At 38.7% G+C, this 23,087-nt stretch overlaps 1 protein-coding gene across 2 annotated transcripts in view; it reads left to right on the top strand.

The window, feature by feature from the left end:
* Window positions 1–23,087, top strand: part of LOC122216577 — a 126,285-nt gene that overhangs the window by 7,164 nt on the left and 96,034 nt on the right. For both annotated transcript variants that reach the window (XR_006200977.1, XM_042933589.1), the window contains exon 2: window positions 10,120–10,194. Coding sequence is in view for 1 of the 2 variants with exons in the window: in XM_042933589.1 (XP_042789523.1) it covers window positions 10,120–10,194 (75 nt within the window). In the remaining variant the exon portion in view is untranslated. The remainder of the gene's footprint in view (window positions 1–10,119; window positions 10,195–23,087) is intronic.

Below are 23,087 nucleotides of genomic sequence, written 5' to 3'. Positions count from 1 at the left end.
ACAATAGCAGTGAGATTGAAACAGAGAAAAATGTAACACCTAGATATTTATGATAGGAAGGAATATTTCTGGTGGATGTTATAAGGATGTCAGAAGGACCTGCACTTAGTCGTAGAATATGTTCCCTTCTTCCTCATTATTCCATTGCACATAAAGTTGAAAATCTTGGTTAGACCCCCTTTGAACTAGGATATGTAGATTGAAGATTATGTAAAAAGGGACAAGAGGAAGAAAAAGAGCAAAGACACAGAAGAAAATAAAGTTTTTTTTCTAAGTGTAGAAGAAAACTAAAATTTGTTCTTAATATATGTTCTAGAGATAGAACCACTAGTCATAAATATCAGTGACTTTTGAGTTGTGGTTTTCCATTGGCTCTAATAGTGAATTTTATTCTTTGTAAATTTTTAAGTATAGATAATTCTAAAAGCTTGTGAAACATACAATTGCTTCATGCAGCCTCCATAGGATAGCTCTGCTGTACCCTGAGATCCACATTAATATCTTTTCAAACACCTTAGATCAAGAAAACTGATCCACTTAGAGATTTATTTATCTTAAATGTAAGTTAAAAATCAATAGCTAAACCATTCATAAAACCATATTTAACTCCTATATTATAGCTATCCTGTGCCAGCTGGCATTTAATTATGCAGAGACCCAAAGAGATAGATGGCCCTAAAAGCCAGCACACTTGAGCTGTGAGACTTGGAAATTCTTGCAGAAGTACTGTTCAATGATAGCATTGCCTTCATTGCTTATAAAAAGAATGATTTTTTTTTAAATCTGGCAAACATCAACATTTAGATATTTGATACATCTCACATGTATATATATATATATATATATATATATATGTATATATATATATATTACAGAGAGACTAAAATAATATTTTTAAGACTTTCAAGGTCATTCACCATACATAATGTAACTGCAACTCCAAATGTTTCATTTTAATCCATCAATATGACCCATTAATTCCCCTCAATGAAACCCACATCATAAGGAAGCTTTTAATGTCAGGGCAGGGTACAGTGAGGATAAGAAAAATATGGGAGATGTAGTTCAGCTATCACTATAAATTAAAGACAAAGTAGAGATTGGGACTAGCTACACATGAATATTCCTTTAGAGTACAGTATGTTTCCATTTTATTGGATTCCTCAGAAATGAATTGCTCTGTTCAACCTAGTTTTTGTGGACTAGTAATATTGTTACTTTTACAAATTATTCCTTCTTATTTTTCAGTGGAGACTTTAATGGAAATTCCCTAGGAAAATAAAAATGGAATTTTTCATAAATCAAAATGTCTTTCCATATCATCCATTTGTTGAATAGTCGTGGACTGAAAAATGGTCCTCCAAAGATGTCCATGTCCTAATCTCTGGAACCTGTGAATATGTTACCTTACATGACAAAAAGGACTTTGCAGATGTGATTAAGATGTGTTAAGGATCTTGAGATGGGGAGATTATCCTGGATCATCCAGGTGGACCTAATGTAATACCAAGGGGCCATAGGAGAGGAAAGTGGAGGGGGGCAGAATCAGAAAGGAGAATGTGATGGTGGAAGCAACAGTTCTATCAAAGAAACAGATAATGAGGTGCTATGCTGCTGGCTTGAAGATGCAGGAAGGGGCCACAAACCAAGGAATGTAGGTAGCCAATTTCTGGACAAAGCGAGGAAATGGATTCTCTCCTACATCTTCCCAAAAGAACAAAAAGCCTGTCACCACCTTAATTTTAGCCCAGTGAAGTTGAATTTGAAGTTCTGATCTCCAGAACTGTATAAGAGAGTAAATATGTGTTGTTTTAAGCTGCAGATTTGTGGTAATTTGTGGAAGCAGCAATAGGAAAGGAATATACCAACTAAATAAAGGCTTAGATCATTTCTGTTTTGTAAACAAATGAACAATATTAAACAAGTAGATTTCAAGCTTCAGAATATTAGCTATTGCCAAAACACTGTGCCTTCTCTTCCACCAAATATTTCCCCTCAGTGTACCTTTGTCCTGTTGTTGGCTGAATATTCCTGCTTGATGTGACTTTTGACAAGTATTTAGTCTTGACAGAGAGAAAGCCAACCGACTCAGCTAATTTATGTTTTTCTCTAATATTGAGCTTTCTTTGGGTTTAGCCATATGTGTTAGTTTTTTTTTTAATTTATAGTTTAAAAATGCATTATGTTGTGATCTTAAAAATTGCAAAGCCATCTTATTCTCAGCCTAAACCAACCAAGCTAACATATTTAATAGCTTTAATGAGACCCAAGCCTACAATTCAGCTCTCTAAATTATCCATCAGAGATACCGCCCTCTGTGATCCTGGGTACCACATAACAGAGGAACTAAAATGTCTACTCTTCTCCTGCCCTGCATTATGGTTTCTCTGTTAAACTTTGCCTTCTTGGATTTAGATACCTTTAAAAGAGTCGTGCTTGCTTGTCTTTTCATAGCCTAGTTCCTAAAAAAAATAAAATGTAGTCACATTGTTACCATAGAGTTCAAATCCATTCTTAGATTCCATTTTCATTCGTGCTTTTCTTTAGAATTCTTAACTGAAATTAACAAAGTTAAACAAAAATTTTTAAAAGAAATGTTAATATTCCAATATTACTAAAGGATCTCAGCTTTTAGTTCTGGCATTACCCATTTTTGTAACATTTAAGGAGGTCATAGAACCACATTCATTTTCATTTTGGGGGTGATTCTTGCCCCTGGTTAGTAAAACTGAAATATCAACCCCAAAGAGCATCTGTGGGAGTTGAGTAGATGGGTGAACTTTTGACTGCTCACATCTGGCCCTCTCCCTGTGTCTGGGGAAATGCCCCACAGATAAGTCCTATAAGATCTTAAGTATTGTTCTAGACTTGGTTTGAGTTAACTTTTTCTAGCCCAGGAGATGAGATTATCCCACATAAAACTGTCCTGATACTGTAGACGAGCTCATCATCCAGTGCCACAGTGAATAGCATGCCCTTAAGTCAGAAGAGGAGGAATTCAGTTAACTATATGTTGGGTAAGGAGAGCTTTTGACTGAAGGGAATTCTTGAGTCCTGTCTTGAAAGATAGCTGGTATTTTCATAAAGGAAAAGGAAAATGGCATTCTAGATGAGGAGATAATTTAACAAAATTAACTGGTCTGAAATGGCATGATCCAGTGGAAAAAAGTTGATTCTAGTCATAACTGCACAATCAAAACAAATAACACTTTTTACCTTATATGTTTTCACTAGGGTTGTGCACATTTTTTACTAATGAATTGCCCTGAGCTCTTCCATGTGTATTTCAACATCCAAACCTGTGTGCCCTTACATATCCCATGTCCTGTGTTTAGAATGCAGTTGCCTTCCTTGGTAACCCTACCCCCAAATAGACCAGAAAAGTCTGTATGCATTTTCCAATACTCAAGTAACACTGCCCTAATTTTTCTAGGCAGCAGAATTAGGCTCCTGGGATTTTGAGATACCTTGAACATCTCTAACAGTCTAGCACTTACTACATCTACAGTATGTTCACTTGACTGTCTTTTGTCTGTTTGCTTTTTTTGCTGAAACATTTAAAAGAAAATTCTTAAAATGATACTACTTTAACCTTAAATATTTTAGTGTGAGTCTCTAACATAAGGACTTTTAATAACAGAAACAGCAGCACTGTTATCACCCCTCATAAAATTAACAATAACTCAGTAATATCTTTTTATTACCCAGTTCTTATTCAATTTCTTGAATTTCTCTAAAATGGATTTAGCTGACTGCATCCTCAAGGTTCCAGTTGGGGGCTTCTAAGACAACAAAAGGATTTGTGTTTTACCATTGGAGTACCTTAAGATTGTCATTTAAACTGATTGCACAACCTCTGTTTTAGCACAGCAGGAACAAAAATTAAGATAGAAAAAAGAATGGAGAATAAAATTTCAGCCTTGAGGATAGCATGGCTTTGGATTTATTATATAATGTACTCTTCTGGGCCAGTTCATAGCCTTCTGGGGGAGAAATCTATCTTGTCCATCGAAGCCCCAGATTACCCAATTCTAGGTGGAATAGCCTCCTGAGGGTAAGAGCAGGACTCTCCTTATGGGTCTCTTTCTTGAGGGATGTAGACCATAGACTCATGGTCAAACCAAATGAATTTTTTTTTTTTTAAAGCTAAAATGTATTCTCCACTTCCAATGTTTCTCTCCAAGGTGAAGGATCTAAATGAATGTAATATTCCTGGCCTCTCTCAATCCCTTCTTCTCTCTGCCCCAGGAAAGTGGAGTGACTTGCATGATATATAAGTTTTGGAAGAATAAACCGGGCATGCTTAGCTCATTTCTGTTTTCTTCTCCGAGCTAGCTTCCCACAGCATGTAGGAGGTCTTTGCTTCTCCATGATATAACCTGAGCAAGTCTCCACCCTAACTGAATGCTATTTGAGTAAATCTAATTCTGGGGTTCACTGTGCAGCCCCTTTGGACTAACATGTCAACTGTGGACCCTAATATAGCCTTTATTGGAAATCCAGATGATGTTTTGGTCTCCATATGTTCTATTCCTAGTCTTCAGATTTTTTTTTAGAACCCTGATGAAAATGGAGGGCACTATTTTGGGAGTATTCTCAAAAACATAAACAATCATAAAATGTTATGTTAATACACTACTATATTCTATTGGTTAATATTTTATGTAGGATTTTATATTGATATTCATAAGTGGGATTAATATGTAGCTTTCTTTTAGGGTTTTTGTTACCAGGATTACACTAGCTTCATAAGAAGAATTTAGACATTTTCTTTCCTTTTTTTTTTTTTTTTCTATGCTCTGGAATAATTTGAGTAGTATTGGAACTAACAGCAATTTATATTTTCCTAAAATCACCCTTTTAATTCAGTTTCTCAAGTTAATTTACTAAGAGTTGAGCAAAATATTCACTTATGAATCTTGCAGTTTCCTCTATTTGTGGTTATTCCCTTATCATTTCCAGCTTTTGTGCTTTCATGGTATTGCCCATTTCCTCACTTGATCAGATGACCTAAAGATTTATGTTAATGTAGGTTTAAGATTTTTGGAAAAAACATTTCTTGGATTTATATGTTTCTCCTTTTAAATTCATTATTGCATATGCGTTATTTATGATTCTTCCCTTCTGCTTTCCTTGGCATTCTTTTTCTTAACTTGAGTCTTATTTGTAAATATAAATTTTTTTAGCTATGAATTTTCCCCTGAGCTTTACTTTGCTTGTATCCCATGATTCTGATGAGTAAAGTCATTTGATAAACAAGCAGATGTGCCCAGTTGAGAGATCTGTTGTCCTGTGAAGGAGATAGTTGAGTGATCTATTGTTTGGATAAATAGGTTTTCAGGAAGTCATTTAAGCAACAAAGTTATTCCCAATAATTTCCTGCCCTTCCACCGAAAGACTTGGTTTTGGTGACCCATTGGTATCAAGCTTGGCTATATGGCTTGTTTTGGACAATGAAATGTTAACAGATGGTTCATTGAAGGATTCTCCCATTTGTCTTTCCTCTCTACCCCAAGATCAGTATGTCCCATGTTGGGACTATTCATTTGAGCAGGGTCCCAGAATGAAGAAGATACAGAATAGAGGTGCAATCAATCAGTTAAAGACATGTAATGGGAGCAAGAAATAAATCTTTGTTGTTGTAAACTGCGGAGATTTTTGAGTTATTTGTTATTGTAGAATAAGCTAGCAAAACCGTCTGCTATAGCATGTACTGAATATATATACAAACGCATATAGGTATATATTCTATATTCCTTCATATGTACCTTTATATACTATATACTATATATCATGTATACCTAGATATAATATAGGAACATCTTTTGAAAAATAAGGTATAAGTAAATTTTATGGGACTTCAGATGCAATTCTTGCTAATTAAATTATTACAAAAATTTATAGTTGTGTCTTTGCTTTTATGACACATCTGTAGTCATAGCCATGATTTGTCTGATGCTAAGTCTTGGGTCAGAAAAGTTCCTCTGTTACAACTTTTTTTCTTTGAGAAAATTCCTTGCTCTATACCCATCACCTTTGGGACATGGTTCTAGAAAGCTAATAATATGAAAAAAAAAAAAAAAAAAAAAAAAGAAAGAAAGAAAGAAAAGAAAACACTGGCTCTACTTGTTTGCAATTTAAAAATTCTGACTTCATTATTCCTTAAAACCAGTGGAAATGACCCATAATCTTAGTAACATATTTTTATAAATGTTGTCTCTTCCAGAATAAAAGTGTCTCCTGTAACTATTAGCATGATATACGAAGATAGTTTAAAAAAATTCCTCTAACTAGGAAAAAGAAAATATTCTAATTTTTTCTTGAAGCTGTAGTCAAGAAGTCAGGTAATATTTAAAGACTCTAAAATATGCATCTTATTTTGAAACCACAGATTAAGAGCTGTACTTTTATTTAGCAAGTACTTATAATTTTACAATTATTTTAATATTATGGGTTACAGAACACTGTTGTAGTAGATCTAAGCAAAAACATAAGATCAAAAAAATATTTGAAAATATTAATTTTGGTTCAATACTTCCTTCTCTGTATTGTCATTATTGTACATGGCAAAGCTGGCATAAGAAAATCTGGTTAAATATCTAATTTTACACTTGATCTTAGCTAAAAGGCTAAGAAGCGATTTTTAAATGTCTAATTTTGTTCTTATAAACCCCAATTCTCAATATGTTAGTACAAATCTGAGTTTTAGTATGCTAATCTCTGAGTAATCAAATATGCCTAGGAAAAAAATAATCTGCGGGCAACTGCATCTACAGACCATATGATTTGCATTATTAGTACTTTCCATGTAATAATTCTACACATTGTTATCATTAGCAACACTATTTCAATCATGAATATCACCAAGTTCAGAAGAAATCATTTCTGAATTGTCTCTATTAGACCATGATCAAGAGGAAAAAATACAAGACCGAGTTTTCCTTTAGTGTTGTATCTGACATTTTTAAATAGACTCATTTTCTGTGGTTTCATGTAACCTATTACATTTGTCACTGGATGGCAAGGAGGCCTGTCTCTCATTAGCACTTCCGCTAGTACTTGAGAAAAATATCCTGAAAGAAAAAAGATTCAATTTGCCTCCCCTGGATTTGGAGGCATTTGATTTTTTGAGAATTTCAGTAAATATCATCTCTAATTTTAGTTGAATACCCCTCACCATATGATATTACAAGATATAACTAACATACTATCCGCCTAGAAATATGTTTCTCTTTGATCCTAAAAATGGCTTTTGATTAAAAAATTGGCTCTCCATTATGTTAAGAGTGAGATAGAATTTAAGTGGTGGTGGGGGAGACTGATCTGTAAATGACAGAACAAAAGAATAGATCAGAATTAGATCTGTGACTTTTTTATCCATCCCTTATTTTTTTCCCTCCTTTATGTTTATCTGAGTCCCAAGATTCCCTGACAACTTTCGCAGATTTGGACTGTGTTTACACTGGGTTTCGTGTGCAGTGTGTCAGTATGTGTGTGTGTGTGTGTATGTGTGTGTTGTCTTTGCAAGGAAATTTTGGAAAGTGTTTTTAGCCCAGTTGTTTGCCTTGCTCCTCCTCCCCCCCACCCCCCATTACCAAAGATGTCCTTATCGCATCTGTTAGTGACTCTCTATTGAGGTGAGCCATTTATAAGAGAGAATTCCCCTGTACCACTCACCTATGGACATATCCTAGTGTAAGTGCTGAATAATCTTACAGTTGTGCAAATCAGACTATGTCACTCCCATGCTTAAAATTGCCTATTGGCTCTCTCTTACCTACAGGATGAAACCCACAGTCCTCTATTCAGCTTACAAGGTCTTCATGATCTGGCTCTAATCTTCCATTCTGGTCTTTTCTCCCTTGCTGTAGGAGTTTTAAAAATCTAGAGCTTTTCTACAAGCTGTATTTTGATCCCTTTGTATTTACACATCTATTTGTTTAGTCTTAGATGGCCTTCACCAACTGGGGAGGCTAATTAATTCTTTTGTTTTAGTTCAAATGCTAAACCTTTTCAGGGAAGCCTTTTCTACCTGCCTGGAGCATCCTCCAGATTTCCCACTGTACTTTGTTACACACCAACTGAAGCAGAGATGGCTAATTTACTGTCAATCCAATATCTATTCTTCTCTCCTTCCCTCATAAAGGATTTCTAATTTTATTTGGGGTGTCAGGTGCCAAGTTTCCAAATGTATTGTGGCCAAGTGACCAATCTCTGGCCAATAAACTACAAATATATGGTGGGTGAAACTTCTAAGAAATCTCAAAAGGCAGACAGTTATCTGGCACTGACCTTTTATATTTCCATACTGCTTGCAATATGGGTGTATTGGCTGGAGCTCCAGCACCTATCTTGGACCATAAGGCTCTCATGAGAATGAACACTATGTATTAGAGATGGTGGGGCAGAAAGATGGAAAAATCTGAGACTGGCACTGTAAGGCTGTCTTAACAGCCTTGGACTATGTACCTCCGAACTTCTTTTACCTGAGAGATAAAAGTTTATTTATCTACTTCGTGCTTTTGAAATATGCTTGTGGAATGCAGTCTTTAGTTGGGTTTTCTCTTACATTCACCAACTCTTGACTAATGCATCTGCAAAATGAGAACTAGCAAAGTTATAACATTGGTCTTTTATCATATATATCTCCCCTACTCTGTTATTTCACAGGAGGAGAGCTGGGGTTACTGTATTGTGTTCTTTTTTTTTTTTTATGTTCATTTATTTTTGAAGGAGAGAGAGGCAGAGCACGAGTGGGGAGAGGCAGAGAGAGAGGGAGACACAGAATCTGAAGCAGGCTCCCGGCTCTGAGCTGTCAGCACAGAGCCCTACCCAGGGCTCGAACCTGTAAACCATGAGATCATGACCTGAGCTGAAGTTGGACGCCCAACCAACTGAGCCACTCAGTCGCCCCATGTTGTGTTCTAATATAACAAGACTATCATGCTGAGTTCTGTCAGGCCATGATCCTTGAATTGGTGGTACTGGTAAGAGTGGAGACTTCCCAGAAGGTCATCTTGGTGTCTATCATCTAGAGACCAGGCAAAGTCTTCAGATAAAACCAGAACAATTGTAAGGGGGAACTCAGTTGATAAATAACTGGGCCTTTCTCATCCTCTCTGAGCCTGAGCTATGAGAAGTTTACGTTTCCATAAGGATACTTTTAGGTGAGAAGGCATATGGGGACCCAGACTGAGTGGGACCCTTGTTGTGCATCACAGAGTAAAAGTGAGTAAGCCATAGCTTGTAAGTTGATTCACTCTAGATGCATGCTGCTCTTTCTGTGTATTTCCACTTTAAGTGTTTCTTCCCTATCTAAGTAGTATTCAGAGGTGCCAAGGCAAGGGCCTGTGTCCATGTAGAGTCCTTCTGAAGTCAGTATGATGGTAGCTGTAAGAATCATCCAGGGTCCACAAGAATAAGGGAGAACTCAGGAGGAAAGAGTGAGGAAAGTGAATCAAGGGGCCAGCCACACCTTTCACCAAGAGTACTGCTTCTAATGCAAGACCCTCCATTAAGGAATACTGAACTTCCCTTCAGTTAGGACACATCATAATAGAAGGGCATATGGAGGTCATTTAGTCCAACCTTCTCACTTTACAGATGAGGAACTGAGATCAATAGAGGTTACATGAACTTGCCTGTGTTAGTGACAGAGCCAATTCAATGTTCTTCCCACTATGCAATATTAATATCAGGTCACTGAACAAACCAATTTTCAGTGAAAGAAAATAAATTTTAAAAATTGTGTGTTTGTGTATTTTTATGGAGAAGAAAGCCACAGGTGTTTTTTAAAAAGTAAAAAAAAAAAAAATTAAGTTTATTTTATTTTCAGAGGCGGGGGTGGGGGTGGGGAGCAGAGAGAATGAGCAGGGGAGGGGCAGAGAGAGAGAGAATCCCAAGCAGGCTTTGCACTGCCACCAACATGGGGCTCAAATCCATGAATCATGAGATCATGACCTGAGCTGAAACCAAGAGTTGAATGCTTAACTTGACTAAGCCACCTAGGCACCCCTAAAAAAAAAAATCCAATTTGCAAGGGCATTCATGAGCCATAGCACAAATAGTAAATGTTGGGAGAATGGCAATTTTAGTAACTTCTTCATCTGTTTGTTCAAGTTCCTGTGAATGAGATTCCAAAAGACAAGTCCTTCCCACTCCCTAACTCCATCGATCAAGAAGTTTCTCCTGAAGGTAAGTAGCTTTTATTTTCACTGTAATCTCCCCTTGATGTCTCACTATACTTGTAACTAAAGCTTTGATGGGAAAATACCTTAACTACAGTAGGTGCTCAGTTCAGAGTCTTGTGGATTTTCCATATGTAATCCTACCTGCATATGGATGATGTTTGTTTCTATCAGCACTGACTGCACGGAAAGGCCTGGTGCTCCTCAGTCAGTTCTGATATTTTCCTTTGTTCTTCACAAGTATTTGCTCGGTTCAACATGATAATTTGAACTTGGATGCTCACTCATTCAATATCATTTCTGACCTATGTTGACTCTGAAAATTAGGTTTATTTCCAAAGTGATTTTTCTTTACTTATTTTATTAGATATTTTATGCATCACACTCCCTTTTCTCAGAAAAAATAGCTAACAAAATAAATTTGAAAATGTTAACATCATTGAGTGGGTGAATGAATGAATGAATGAATGAATAAACAGCATTTTGAAGGAGAAACACTGGGTCCAGTTGTAGCTGCTAATGGAATGTGCTGAGTTGCCACTCGCCTTGACTGAGTCATTGGTGTCTCATACTTACGGCCTGCTTTCAAAACCAGCATGCTGTGGTATCATGCTATTGAAATAATAATGAATCCAGTTTTGTTCCTGGTATTCTTCTGGCCCTTCTCCCACCTAGTCAAGTGGACATTCCACATTCCCTACAGTAGGGTAGGAAAGCACGGCAGAAAGCAGAAAGAAGGCAATCCTTGCTTTTGTGTTTCAAAACTCTTAAGTCTCAGTAAAAGGGGAGGAATTCCCCTCTAGGACCTGGACTGTAGACTGGAAGCCTATATATGATAAGAGAAAACTTGAAGACATTTCTTAAGCTAGGAGGGTTGAGAGAGAAAGGGAGAAGATACAATTAATTAGGGAAGAGCTTGGGGAAAATGGGATGGACCATGGGAGAAGAAGAAAGATGGCATCTGGAGAACATTCAATGTTCAGTTGAGCAAACAGCCAAGGTATTCACTATCCATGAGCCATAAAGAAGTTAAGTCAGTACTCACAGGATGTCTAGTCTCCTTTTGATTATCCCTTGAGTTGAGGAGACATGACACTTGCTCTTGGAGCCAACTTCTTAAAGAGAATTTCCCTTGCATTAGTCAACATGCTACCAGTGGCCCCATAGGTAGTTGTGACTTTCTTTCCAGAGCTTTTAAGAAACAAATTTTTTAACGTTTATTCATTTTTTGAGAGACAGAGAGAGACAGAGCACGAGTCGGGGAGGGGCAAAGAGAGGGAGACACAGAATCCGATGCAGGCTCCAGGCTCTGAACTGACAGCACAGAGACCGACATGGGGCTCAAACTCACGGACCTTGAGATCTTGACCTGAGCCGAAGTCAGACATTTAACCGACTGAGCCACCCAGGTGCCCCTCTTTCCAGAGCTTTTGATTGGACTCTACCAGATCACACTGTGTGGAAATACCTCTTACTTGATGTTCTAGGGCATTCACAATCCCTCTGAAGGAAGGCAGTGTCCTTGTCCGTAAGTCTTGTGCTAAGTGAAAGCAAAAGTTTCGTGACCTTGGGTTTAGGCTTTTAAATATTTTCGAGTGTACAGCACAAAGAGTCCCCCCACCCTTTTTTTTTCTGTCAAAGAGGGGAAGTTGATTTGGCTAAGCAAGATAAGGAATGTGGCCAGAATAAGGTACGAAAGTGGAGAGGTAAGAGACCAATAGAAAGGCCTCCTTGAAGCAATACACTCTTCCACCCACTATGTGACTCTTGCGAGATGGGCAGAGATGCTCTTGTCATGTCCACCCCTTGTTGGGTACGTTGCAGAAACACTGCTGGAGCAGCGCTGCGTGTTCTCACCTCCCCATTCTCACAGGTCAGGGGTAAGTGGAAGTACTGAGGGAGGTAGAAGTACTAATTAACCCTCCCATCCATTTTCATCTCTGGACTCCAGTCATTAGTGTCAAAGCCTGGAAACACATATGCCTTTTATCAAGGCTATAACTTGCCCTCCTCTCACAGTTTATGGGGTTCTGATAAAGATCCTGCCACGTGGGTCATTTTCTATATGGTGTTAAAAGGATTTTTTCAAACCTGTTCTGTCATCTAATGAATGTTACACCCCAGAGTTGCAATTTCAATGCCAATCATGGTAAATTTTGGCAGCAGAGAACGTGTACTTCTGTCATTTCCTATAAAGTCATATATATAAAAGTGTCAAGACCTCTCTAGGGCCCAGAAGAGAAATGCTGGTTTAGACAAATCATGAGCTACAAGCCTTTAATGTGTGTGATGGTTAATTTTATATGTCAACTTGGCTGGGCCATGGTGCCAAAATATTTGGTCAAACATTATTCTGGATAATTTCTATGAAGATGTTATTTGGATGAGATTAACATTTAAATTGGTAGACTTGGGTTACCCTCCATAATGTAGGTGGGCCTCATCTAATCAGATGAAGGCCTTAAAGAATAAAGACTGGCTTCCTCCTACCTCCAAGCAAGAGAGAATTCTACCACAAGATTGCCTTTGGATGGCAGCTGCAACTCTTCTTTGGGTATTCAGCCTCTGGACTACTCTGCAAATTTAGGACTTGCCAAGCCTCTATAATCATTTAAGCCAATTACTTGAATTCTTAATCCTTCTTGGTCTCTTTGTCTCTCTCTCTCTCTCTGTCTTTATATGTTGTGTGTATATAATTACACTGTTGGGTTTCATTTTTCTGGAGAACCCTGATTGATATAACATGTGACCTGTTTTTCTAGTTACCTTATTGTTACATAACAAACAACCCTAAAACTTGGGGTGCCTGGGTGGTTCAGTCCATCAAGCAACTGACTCTTGATTTTGGCTCAGATCATGATTTCATGGCTTCATGAGTTCGATCGCCGAATTAGGCTCTGCATACTGACTGCTCACGGAAACCACTTGGGATTCTCTCTCTTTCCCTCTCTCTCTGTCCTCCCTCCTCTACTCATGCTCTCTATTTCTCTCTCAAAATAAATAAATGAAACCTAAAAGCAAAACAAAACAAAAAACAAACAGCCCTAAAACTTAGTGGCAGAGCTGGGCTGGCTCAGCGATGGTCTGGAATAAAGATTGACTCTTTTTTTAAAAGATTTTTTTTTTTTTAAGCAATCTCTACACCACACAGAGCTTGAACTCACAACCCTGAAATCAAGAGTCACACGCTCCACTGACCCAGCCAGCTGGGCACCCCAAGATTCACTTTTAAGATCACTCTCACACATGGCTAGCAAGCTGGTACCAGCTGCTGTCTGGTAGCTTAGCCAGAGCTATTGGCCAGCACCCCCATTCCTGTCCATGTGCACCACAGGCTAGTGACTCACAGCATGGTGACTGTGTTCCAACCAGCAAACAACCTAGGAGAGAGAACCAGGCAGCTGTACCACCTTTTATGACCTAGCCCAGGAACTCACATAGCATCATCTCAGCCGTAATCACAAGCCCGCCCAGACTTAAGGGGAGAAATTCTAGGGTTGCCAGATAAAATACAAAAATGCTTAGTTATATTTGAATTTCAGATAACAATATTTTTTAGTATTAAGTGTGTCCCATGCAACTTTCAGGTCATACGTATACTAAAAAATTTTTTGGGTTTCCTGTATTTTCTCACTTGTTACATCTGGAAACCCTCTTACAGACCTTCTCTATTGATGAGAGAAGAGTCAAAGTCACATTCTGAGGAGGGCAAATGGAATGACAGTATTGTTGCTCCCATATTTGGAAAAGACTCTGCCCGTCCCAGTCTGCCCTCTGGCCATAAGAGTTGCCACCCCTTACATGTGTGAAATACATCCATCCCTTATCCCTAAGACCATCCATTCTCATCCCTTTAGAAATCAGCTTGAAGTCAGTATCTCACCATCTAGATCAGGTCCAGGTGCAGGTGAAGGTCCTCTGTGGGGTACCATCCCTCAGGTACAATTCCTTGAGTATCATTCCTTTTGTTTTGTTTTAATATTGTTATTTATTTTTTGAGAGACAGAGGGTGAGAGAGAGCAAGTGGGGGAAGGACAGAGAGAGGATCCAAAGTGGGCTCTGTGCTGTCAGCAGCAAGCCCGGTATAGGGCTCAAAACCACAAATCCTGAGACCATGCCCTGAGCTGAAGTTGGATGCTCAACCGACTGAGCCACCCAGGCACCCCATTGAGTATCACTCTTTTTTGTCTAAGTTGATATGCTTCCTTTAAAAATGTTGTGAGCTTTTGTTTCAATTTATAAGCATCTCCATTAGACCAAAGTCTCACTCACAAATCTCTAGATACGCCCTCCTCTACCTAACCTCCCTGAGGGACTGCAGTCAATGGGACAAGGCCCTTAAGATTCTTAGAAGCCCTATTGTTTTGTTTCTTGTTTTTGTTGTTTGCCTTAATTCACAAATAAATCAACATGAAACAATACATTAATAAAAGAAAGGATAAGAACCATAAGATCCTCTCAATAGATGCAAAAAAAGAATTTGATGAAATACAGCATGCTTAATTGATAAAAACCCTCAAGAAAGTAGGGATCATATGCGGAATTTAAGAAACAAAACAGATAAACACAGGTGAAGGGAAGGAAAGATATGTTAAAAACAGGGAGATGAACCATAAGAGACTCTTAAATACAGAGAACAAACTGAGGGTTGCTGGAGGGGAGGTGGGCAGGGGGATGGGCCAAATGGGTGATGGGCATTAAGGAGGGCACTTATTGGGATGAGCACTGGGTATTATATTTGAGTGATGAATCCTGAAACCAATACTACACTGTATGTTAGTTAACATAGAAATCCTGAATTTAAATAAATAAATTTAAAAAGAAAAAGAAAGTAGGGATAGGGTGAACACACCTCAACATCATAAAGGCCATATACAAGAGACCCAGGTATTATCCTTAATGGGGAAAAACTGAGAGCTTTCCCCCTAAGGTCAGGAACATGACAGGGAGGTCCACTCTCACCACTATTGTTCAACATAGTACTGGAAGTCCTGGCCTCAGCAATCAGACAACAAAAAGAAATAAAAGACATACAAATTGGCAAGGAAGAAGCCAAACTTTTACTCTTCGCAAATGACATGATACTCTATGTGGAAAAACTGAAAAACTCCACCAAAAAACTGTTAGAACTGATACATGAATTTGCAGTCGCAGGGTATAAAATCAGTGTATAGAAATTGGTTGTATTTCTATACACCAATAATGCAGCAGCAGAAAGAGAAATCAAGGAACAGATCCCATTTACATCTGTACCGAAAATCACAAAGTACCTGGGAACAAACCTAACCAAAGAGGTAAAAGTTCTGACAACTATAGAAAGTTTATGAAAGAAATTGAAGAAGGCACAAAGAAATGGAAAAACATTCCATGCTTATGGATTGGAAGAACAAATATTGTTAAAATGTCTGTAGTACCCAACGCAATCTCACATTTAATGAAATCCCTATCAAAATAACACCAGCATTCTTCACAGAACTGGACCACACAATTCTAAAATTTGTATGGAACCAGAATATACCCCAAATACCCAAAGAAATCCTGAAAAAGAAAACCAAATCTGGAGGCATCACAATTCCAGATTTCAAGCTGCACCAAGACAATATGGTATTGACATAAAAACAGACATATAGATCAATGGAACAGAATAGAGAGCCCAGAAATGGACTCACAAATGTATGGCCAACTGATCTTCAAAAAAGCAGGAAAGAATATCCAGTGGAAAAAAAGACAGTCTCTTCAGCAGATGGTGCTGGGAAAACTGGACAGCAACAGCAACGTGCAAAAGAATAAAACTGGGTCACTTTCTTTCATCATACACAAAAATAAATTCAAAATGGATGAAAGACTTAAATGTGAGACAGGAAATCATCAAAATCCTATAGGAGGAAATAGGCAGCAACCTCTTTGACCTTGTCTCGGGAGACAAGGGAAACAAAAGCAAAAACGAACTACTGGGACCTCACCAAGATAAAAAGCTTCTGCACAGCTAAGGAAATAATCAACAAAAACTAAAAGGCAACTATCAGAATGGAAGAAGATATTTGCAAATGGCATATTAGATAAAGGGTTAGTATCCAAAATGTATAAAGAACTTACCAAACTCAACACCCAAAACACAAATAATCCAGTGAAGAAATGGGCAGAAGACATGAACAGACACTTTTCCAAAGAAGACATCCAGATGGCTAACAGACATGAGAAAAGATGCTCAACATGACTCATCATCAGAAATACTAATCAAAACCACAAAGAGATTCATTCCACCTCACACCTGTCAGAATGGCTAAAATTAACAACTCAGGCAACAACAGATGTTGGCAAGGATGTGGAGAAAAGGGAACTCTTTTCCACTGCTGGTAGGAGTACAAAGTGGTGCAGCCACTCAGGAAAACATTGTAGAGGTTCCTCAAAAAATTAAAAATAGAATTACCCTAAGACCCGAAGGGTCACATGCACCTTGTTGGAACATGCAACCTAGAGAGTGTATCCTAGAGGATACTTTAGGTAAATTTCTAGCATTTCTAGGGAGATTTTTGGGTTGAAGGAACATACGTGGTTCTGTTACATGTTGCCAAACTCTTCTTCACACAGGGTTCTTTCCCTTTTGAAGCTTCACCAGCAAAGTATGAAACCATAAACTAACCATAGCCTTGCCAGCAGAGCACATTGCCACGTTTTCAAATTTTGCTAATCTATTGGGTAAGAAATGGCATTTCAGTGTGGTTTTAATGCCTATTCTTCCTATCATGAGTAAGGACAACACCTTTTCATATGTTTTGGAGCCACTTTTGTATCTCTTTTTGTGAATTGTCTGTGTTTTTGCCCATTTTTCCTCCCAAATTTTAGAAGTTCTTTAAAATTAGAGTTAGGAGCCCTTTATCTGTGATACTGTCGCGAATATTTTCTCCCAGTTTTATTGCCTTTGGATTTTGAGTTGCAGCAAGATTTTTTTTTTCTCTGTTGAAGTGAAAATGGAGATCACACATGTGTTCTAGTGCTTATGTGGTTTCAGTTAGCTGACTTTGGTATTCATTTTGTTCCCCATTTTTTTTCTTCTTCTGAAGATTCCTGACCCTTTTGTCAAGTTAAAGAAGTGCTTAAAATATTTTATTCAGAAATTGTAGTGGTGTTTACCAGGGTGTTTCATTCAGAGGATTGAATCTGCCATGCTGCTGGAAATACAGGGAGCTAATCTCTTCTCTGCAGTCCTTGAAGAAGACAGTGTGGTTTACCCCCCAATTCCTGGACCTACAGTATTACAACCTGTCAATCCTTTCAGTCATTTGCTTTTGACCGATCACACTATTTTCCTCTAAAGGTATTGGGAAAAAGAAAACAGTGCATGCTAACTTTTTCCTAAAAGCTTCCTTCTGTATTTGCTTAAAATACAATAAAATATAGATTATTCAGCTAAGTCTATATATTTTTAAAGGAAAGATCTCAAGCAAAAGCAAGCTTAATTTGAAAATATGGTGCTTGAATTCTAGACATGGTTAGCAAATATTAAGACAATTCAAATTTTCCTCAAGATATAAACCCAAACAGGAGCATACTCTTCAGTATTACAGATATTTGTTTAATGGATAAATGAAACTCAAATAATCAGTTATAAATAATTATTTTTTTAAATTTTAAAAAAATTTTTATTTATTTTTGAGACAGAGAGTGTGAGTCGGGGAGGCACAGAGAGAGAGGGAGATACAGAATCTGAAGCAGACTCCAGGCTCCGAGCTGTCAGCACAGAGTCCGACGTGGGACTTGAACTCACGAACCATGAGATCATGACTGAGTGTAAGTCAGACACTTAACTGACTGAGTCACCCGGGCGCCCCCAGTTACAAATATTTAAATTGTCCTTATCAATGAAGTACAGAAATGCTACTTCATTAGGAGATCATTAACTATTGTTACAAGGTATCTATGCTTCTTTCCCTGTGATCTAGAATTGACTAGGTATAACAGCTTATAGTAATTGTACACATGGTTCTTATGCAGCCAAAAAGGTGCCCAGATTTCACGTAATGGAATTTCTATTTCTTTGCACAATTATAGATGAAAACAAAACTCAGATTTTTGGAAAACCCCTCTCTCTAGTCCCAGGACACACTCCTGGATTTGATCTAGTTTAATCATTGCTCCTTGTACCTGGTGCTTTTGCATTCAGCACCACAGACATTGCTCCGAGCAGATGTTTTTGCACAGGAGGCTGCTTGCAGCAAAACTTAATTTTCTATCAGCTGATTTTGGTCTCCAGCTCTCCAGATTTCACTGTAATTTCTCTCACATTCTGAATTTGATGAAAGGTTTTAGATGCGCTGTTGGTTAAAAGACAAAGCTGCTAAGATTTTTACTAGACCAAATATGATCTCTACTGCCAAGGACACATTTTGGCAATCGCTGTCATTTTTAATGATAAAGTATGGAAATCTGAAAAGAAGGTTTGCGAAAAAAAAGATTTCTCTCAAAATGCTCCAAAAATTTACTATCTATAAGGCATGCTCCTCATTATCCGCCTTCTCACTCAATTCTTAGTTCCCAGCAGCTGCATGGTCTCTGTGGCTAGCTCTCTGTGGAGTGTTTGCTTAGTCAGTGTTGGTGGACTCAAAGAATGATCCAACAGGAGCAGACAGTACATGAGGACACATTGGCAAATCTCTTAGATCTGAAATGGTTTCAGTGATGGTCTGATACTACACGACTTAAGTGGATTTAAATATGGAATAATAACCATCATAGTCTTTAGTTCTTAGGTGAGAAGGTTATTGTCTTCATAGTTGGCTATAAATATTGCAGGAAGCACAAGCAGCTATCAGATTATTATTAAATTAATTCTAAGAATGTGAACTATTTAGGGCCAAAGCTATGGACAATATCAAAGGAAATTAAGTACACTGAAACGACGTGATGTTTGATGTGGAATATCTGTGGAAAATCTGAGGCTCCCTTTCTTTGCTCTGGCTCACGATGGGTTTTAGACTGTTTTCACAGACACCGTTCCTGTCTGAAGCTCACAACAGTCTTGTGGGGCATGTGGCTGAGAAAGTTTCTGTGCCTTTTGAGAGGCCAGGAATCTGAACCTTAGAAGGGCTGATTCACCTTCAGAGGTTTCCAGCATTATTGGCAGAGTTCAGACTGAAATACAGAACTCTGGCCTCTTCATCCAGTGCTCTTTCTTGTTCTAACATTGGAAGAAAATAAAACATAAGAAAGAAAGGGGTAAATAAGTTCACTTTCATCTGTTGTTACAAATGGTAGGTTTATATACCAAATTTTTTAAATGTAGTAAATTTGGTGAACATTATAATAGACTTTCTGGGGTTAAAATGTCTTTTTACAATTCAGATATAAGGTGAAAATAAGCTTTGTGGAATAATAAAGCCCTATGAGGGAGTAAATGGTAACACTGACTCTACTGGTTAGCAGGGTGTTTTTCTTAGTAGGATCTCTTACTAGGGAGACCCTCAGCATACACTCCCATATGCAGTGAAAGTGGAAGTCCTGCTAGGCTTTGCTGGGGTTTCCTAGAGGAAACACCTCTCTTCCACACTCTGCACTGGATGGATGGATGGCAGTGCTCTGGAGAGTCAATGTGGGTTGCTACTTAGTAGGAAATTTCAGAAACCTCCCTCTAAGGCATTAGTTGTAGACCAGAGGAGAGGAGATGCTGAGAACGAAGGCAGAGATGGGACTCAGAAGGCACATGCTAGACTGTCATCATTGTTTGAAAATTTTCTTATGCAGAACCTGGTCTAACACCATCATCCACTGTGGGATGGAGGTTACTTTCCAAGGCCCAGATCGAACAATGTATTTTTATGCTTAGAGAATTCACAGGTAGAGGTATCCCAGCATTGCAAAGGACAGTCCTTTTTTTTTTTTTTTTTTTTTTTTTTTAATGTTTATTTACTTTCGAAAGAGAGAGAGGGAGACAGAATCCAAAGCAGGCTCTGCACTGATTGAACAGAGCCTGATGTGGAGCTTGAACCCATGAATGTGAGATCATAAGGTGAGCCAAAGTAAGAGGCCCAACCAACTGAGCCACCCAGATGCCCCAGGACAGTCCTTTTTGTGGCTGTGCTTCTCTCTGTTGCCAGACATGCTAGGGCTGGTGCATCTTGAACTGTGGAATAAAATCCCCCATTCTCATTTCTTGGCTCTTAAGAAATTACTCTAGAAATTCAGCCTCCAGTTCATTTGGTTACATATGTGCAAAATGCACATGTGTGAAAATGCAGCTAAACATAATAGCAATTAAATCAGCACTTAAAAAAAAGTTTTGGATAGTTAAAACTCTTGAATCCTGATCCCATATTCTGAGATACAATTTAGGGACTATATTAGGCCAGAAAATTTCTTTGCAAATCCCCTCGAATTTTGTAGCATGATGTTTTGTGTTAACAGTTGTTAAAATGCAAGTTATCGAGTGGAAAGCCTGGCAAGAGCATCTATACTGAGCTTAGGCACCCTCCCTTTGGGTCCCTCAAAGTTAGGAGCTTTGCATTTTCCCTGTAGCTGGGGCTGGGGCTGGGATTGTGGCTGGAGCCATGGCCAGTGTTGACACATAAAACAATTCTTTAGAAAACAGAGGGGATTTAGGAAGCCAAATGCAAAACTAGTAATGATTGGAAGAAATCTCATTTATGATAAACCAACTTGTAAGTACAAATTGGACCAAATCATTGAGCTACTTTCTTGAGCAGCCTTAGTTTTATTCCCCCCAGTGCTGTGTCTGTACCTGCCTGGCATTCTGCTGGCCACGAAGGCATTCACGTGTACGTTCAGGTCTAAGCCTATTCTAATGGTTCACCTCATTCACAAATGGGGGTCTTCAGAGCCCAGCCCTCCTGAGGCCTTTGGGAAGCAGACAAAGGGATGAGAAGGAAGGCATTTTGGCACGAAGCTCTTAGTTAAGGCATCTTTGCAGGCTCTAATCCACCATCCACACTTGCCACCAGAAGTGCCTTCCCAAAACACAGATCCAGTCATGTCACACTCATCTTTCTGGCACACTGCTCCAGCTTTCAAACAGTTCAAACTCAGGCCACCTGGTGTCTTATCATCTTTGCTTAGGTGGCCCCTTCTGCCTGGAAAAAACAGTCACCACAATGACAAAAGAAATCCCCAAGACCCATTTAGATTTCAAGGCTCTGTTTTGGTGTTTTTTCTTTTGTGAACAATTCCATGATTTCCCACCTTTATCTTTACTTCTAAGATAGAACTAGGCTCCCTGTTTTTTATGTGTCACCAGAACACAGTGCTACTTATGGATTATACTGCAGGTAACTCTTTGCAGACGTGTGCACACGAATGAGCTGTATGTCAAGCTTGTTGTGGGCTGAGCCATATCTTCTTCCCATATGTTGTACAATGGAGGCTCTTAGAAAATGATAAATTAGTCAGTTAAAGGAGCAAACACAAGAATCCCAGAAGAACCATGAGGTTTCCGGTTATCAGAAGATATCGTTTATTTTTGTGATTTCACCTATGCCCTAAACACTGATGATTTCCTCTCCGTCCTACACCTCTCTCCTGAGCTCCAGATTTGTATCTCCAATGCCAATTAGTCATCGTCACCTGGATGTTTCTTAAGCACCTCAAACGCAACATGCCCATGGCTTACCCTACAATCTCCCTCCCAGTGCCCAGTTTTCTTTTCCTGATCCCAGTGAATGTCATCACCAGTCACTTACACTCCAAATCCTGGAACCATCAACTTCAGTAAATATTTGTTGAGTGACTACCTTAGACCTTGCACTGGGAAAATATTTTGATATGCATTGCCTTATCTTTGGCTTTGGCTATGGCTTCATACCAGCATTTCAGCCCTACTCTACCAATCCAACCTGACTTCAATCTGCTCACTTTGCTACAGAGTTCCCCTCCCCCTCCTCTCCTCTTGGCAGCAAATGTCCTAGTTAAAGTTCCAAAACCTGTCACTTATTGTAATCCACACAGAATAAAGTCCACATCCAGCTCATCATCTAGAGCTCTGCATTGTCTTCTCTGACCCAACTACCTAGCCTCTCCTTAGGTGCCCTTCTGCACCCCAGAGCTTCCATCTCCAACAATACTGATGGGCTAGTTTGTTTTTGCAAGTCTTTCTCTACCATGGTGTCAGGCTGGAGACGTTGTTCCATTTCCTGGGGGCCCTTTATCCTGTTCTATACTGTTTGAAATCCTACCCAACCTTAAGGTTACCAATTTTTCAGTATCTCCTTGGATTTTAGTAATCACTGCTTCTCCTATACTTCCAGAGTCCTTGCTTTGTGTTATGGTGGTCACAGCCATCCTGGGAGGGCTTAGTGTGAGGTGCAAGAGGGAGCAGTCAGTCTGTCTGGTTCTACTTCTAATTTAGAATAGGACAATCCATCATTGGTCATAATCCCCATGATCTTTAATTATTATGCCTTGAATCTGTGGATGGAGAACACCCCAAACCAATGCACTTTTGGGAGCTTTGCTGCTTCACTGATTTAAAAATTAAAAAGTTATTGGAAACACATACATGTCCTATGAAAACAAAACAAGCAAAGCAAAACTTTGGACGGAGTGTGGTAGCATCGCTGTGGGAGTTTCAAGGAAAGGGCAGGGAGTGGCCAGCTGGGTTAAGGAGGCTTAGATGGAGACAGTAATAACATCAGATGACCATGGCAGTGATAACATCAAGGCAGGCCCTAAGATAAGTGTCACATCATTTGTTGGGGGTGCGTTAGGTAATTGTCCTACTTTGCCACAGCTGGCGTGAAGTGAAGTAAACTTGGCCGTGATTACTGTGTGAAAACATGGTGTGGAGCCAGTAGTAGGTAATGTTAAAACTTTACCTGGAATCAGAATGATTAATTCAGGGTAAAGTTCAATAGGCTGAAGAAGCACATAGATAGTAGAGCATAATTTGGGCCA

Source organism: Panthera leo, chromosome A3 (genome assembly GCF_018350215.1).
Source record: "Panthera leo isolate Ple1 chromosome A3, P.leo_Ple1_pat1.1, whole genome shotgun sequence".
In the NCBI taxonomy this organism is placed as follows: domain Eukaryota; kingdom Metazoa; phylum Chordata; class Mammalia; order Carnivora; family Felidae; genus Panthera; species Panthera leo.
Note: the sequence above shows the minus strand (reverse complement) of the source record. Positions and strands in the feature narration are given on the sequence as shown.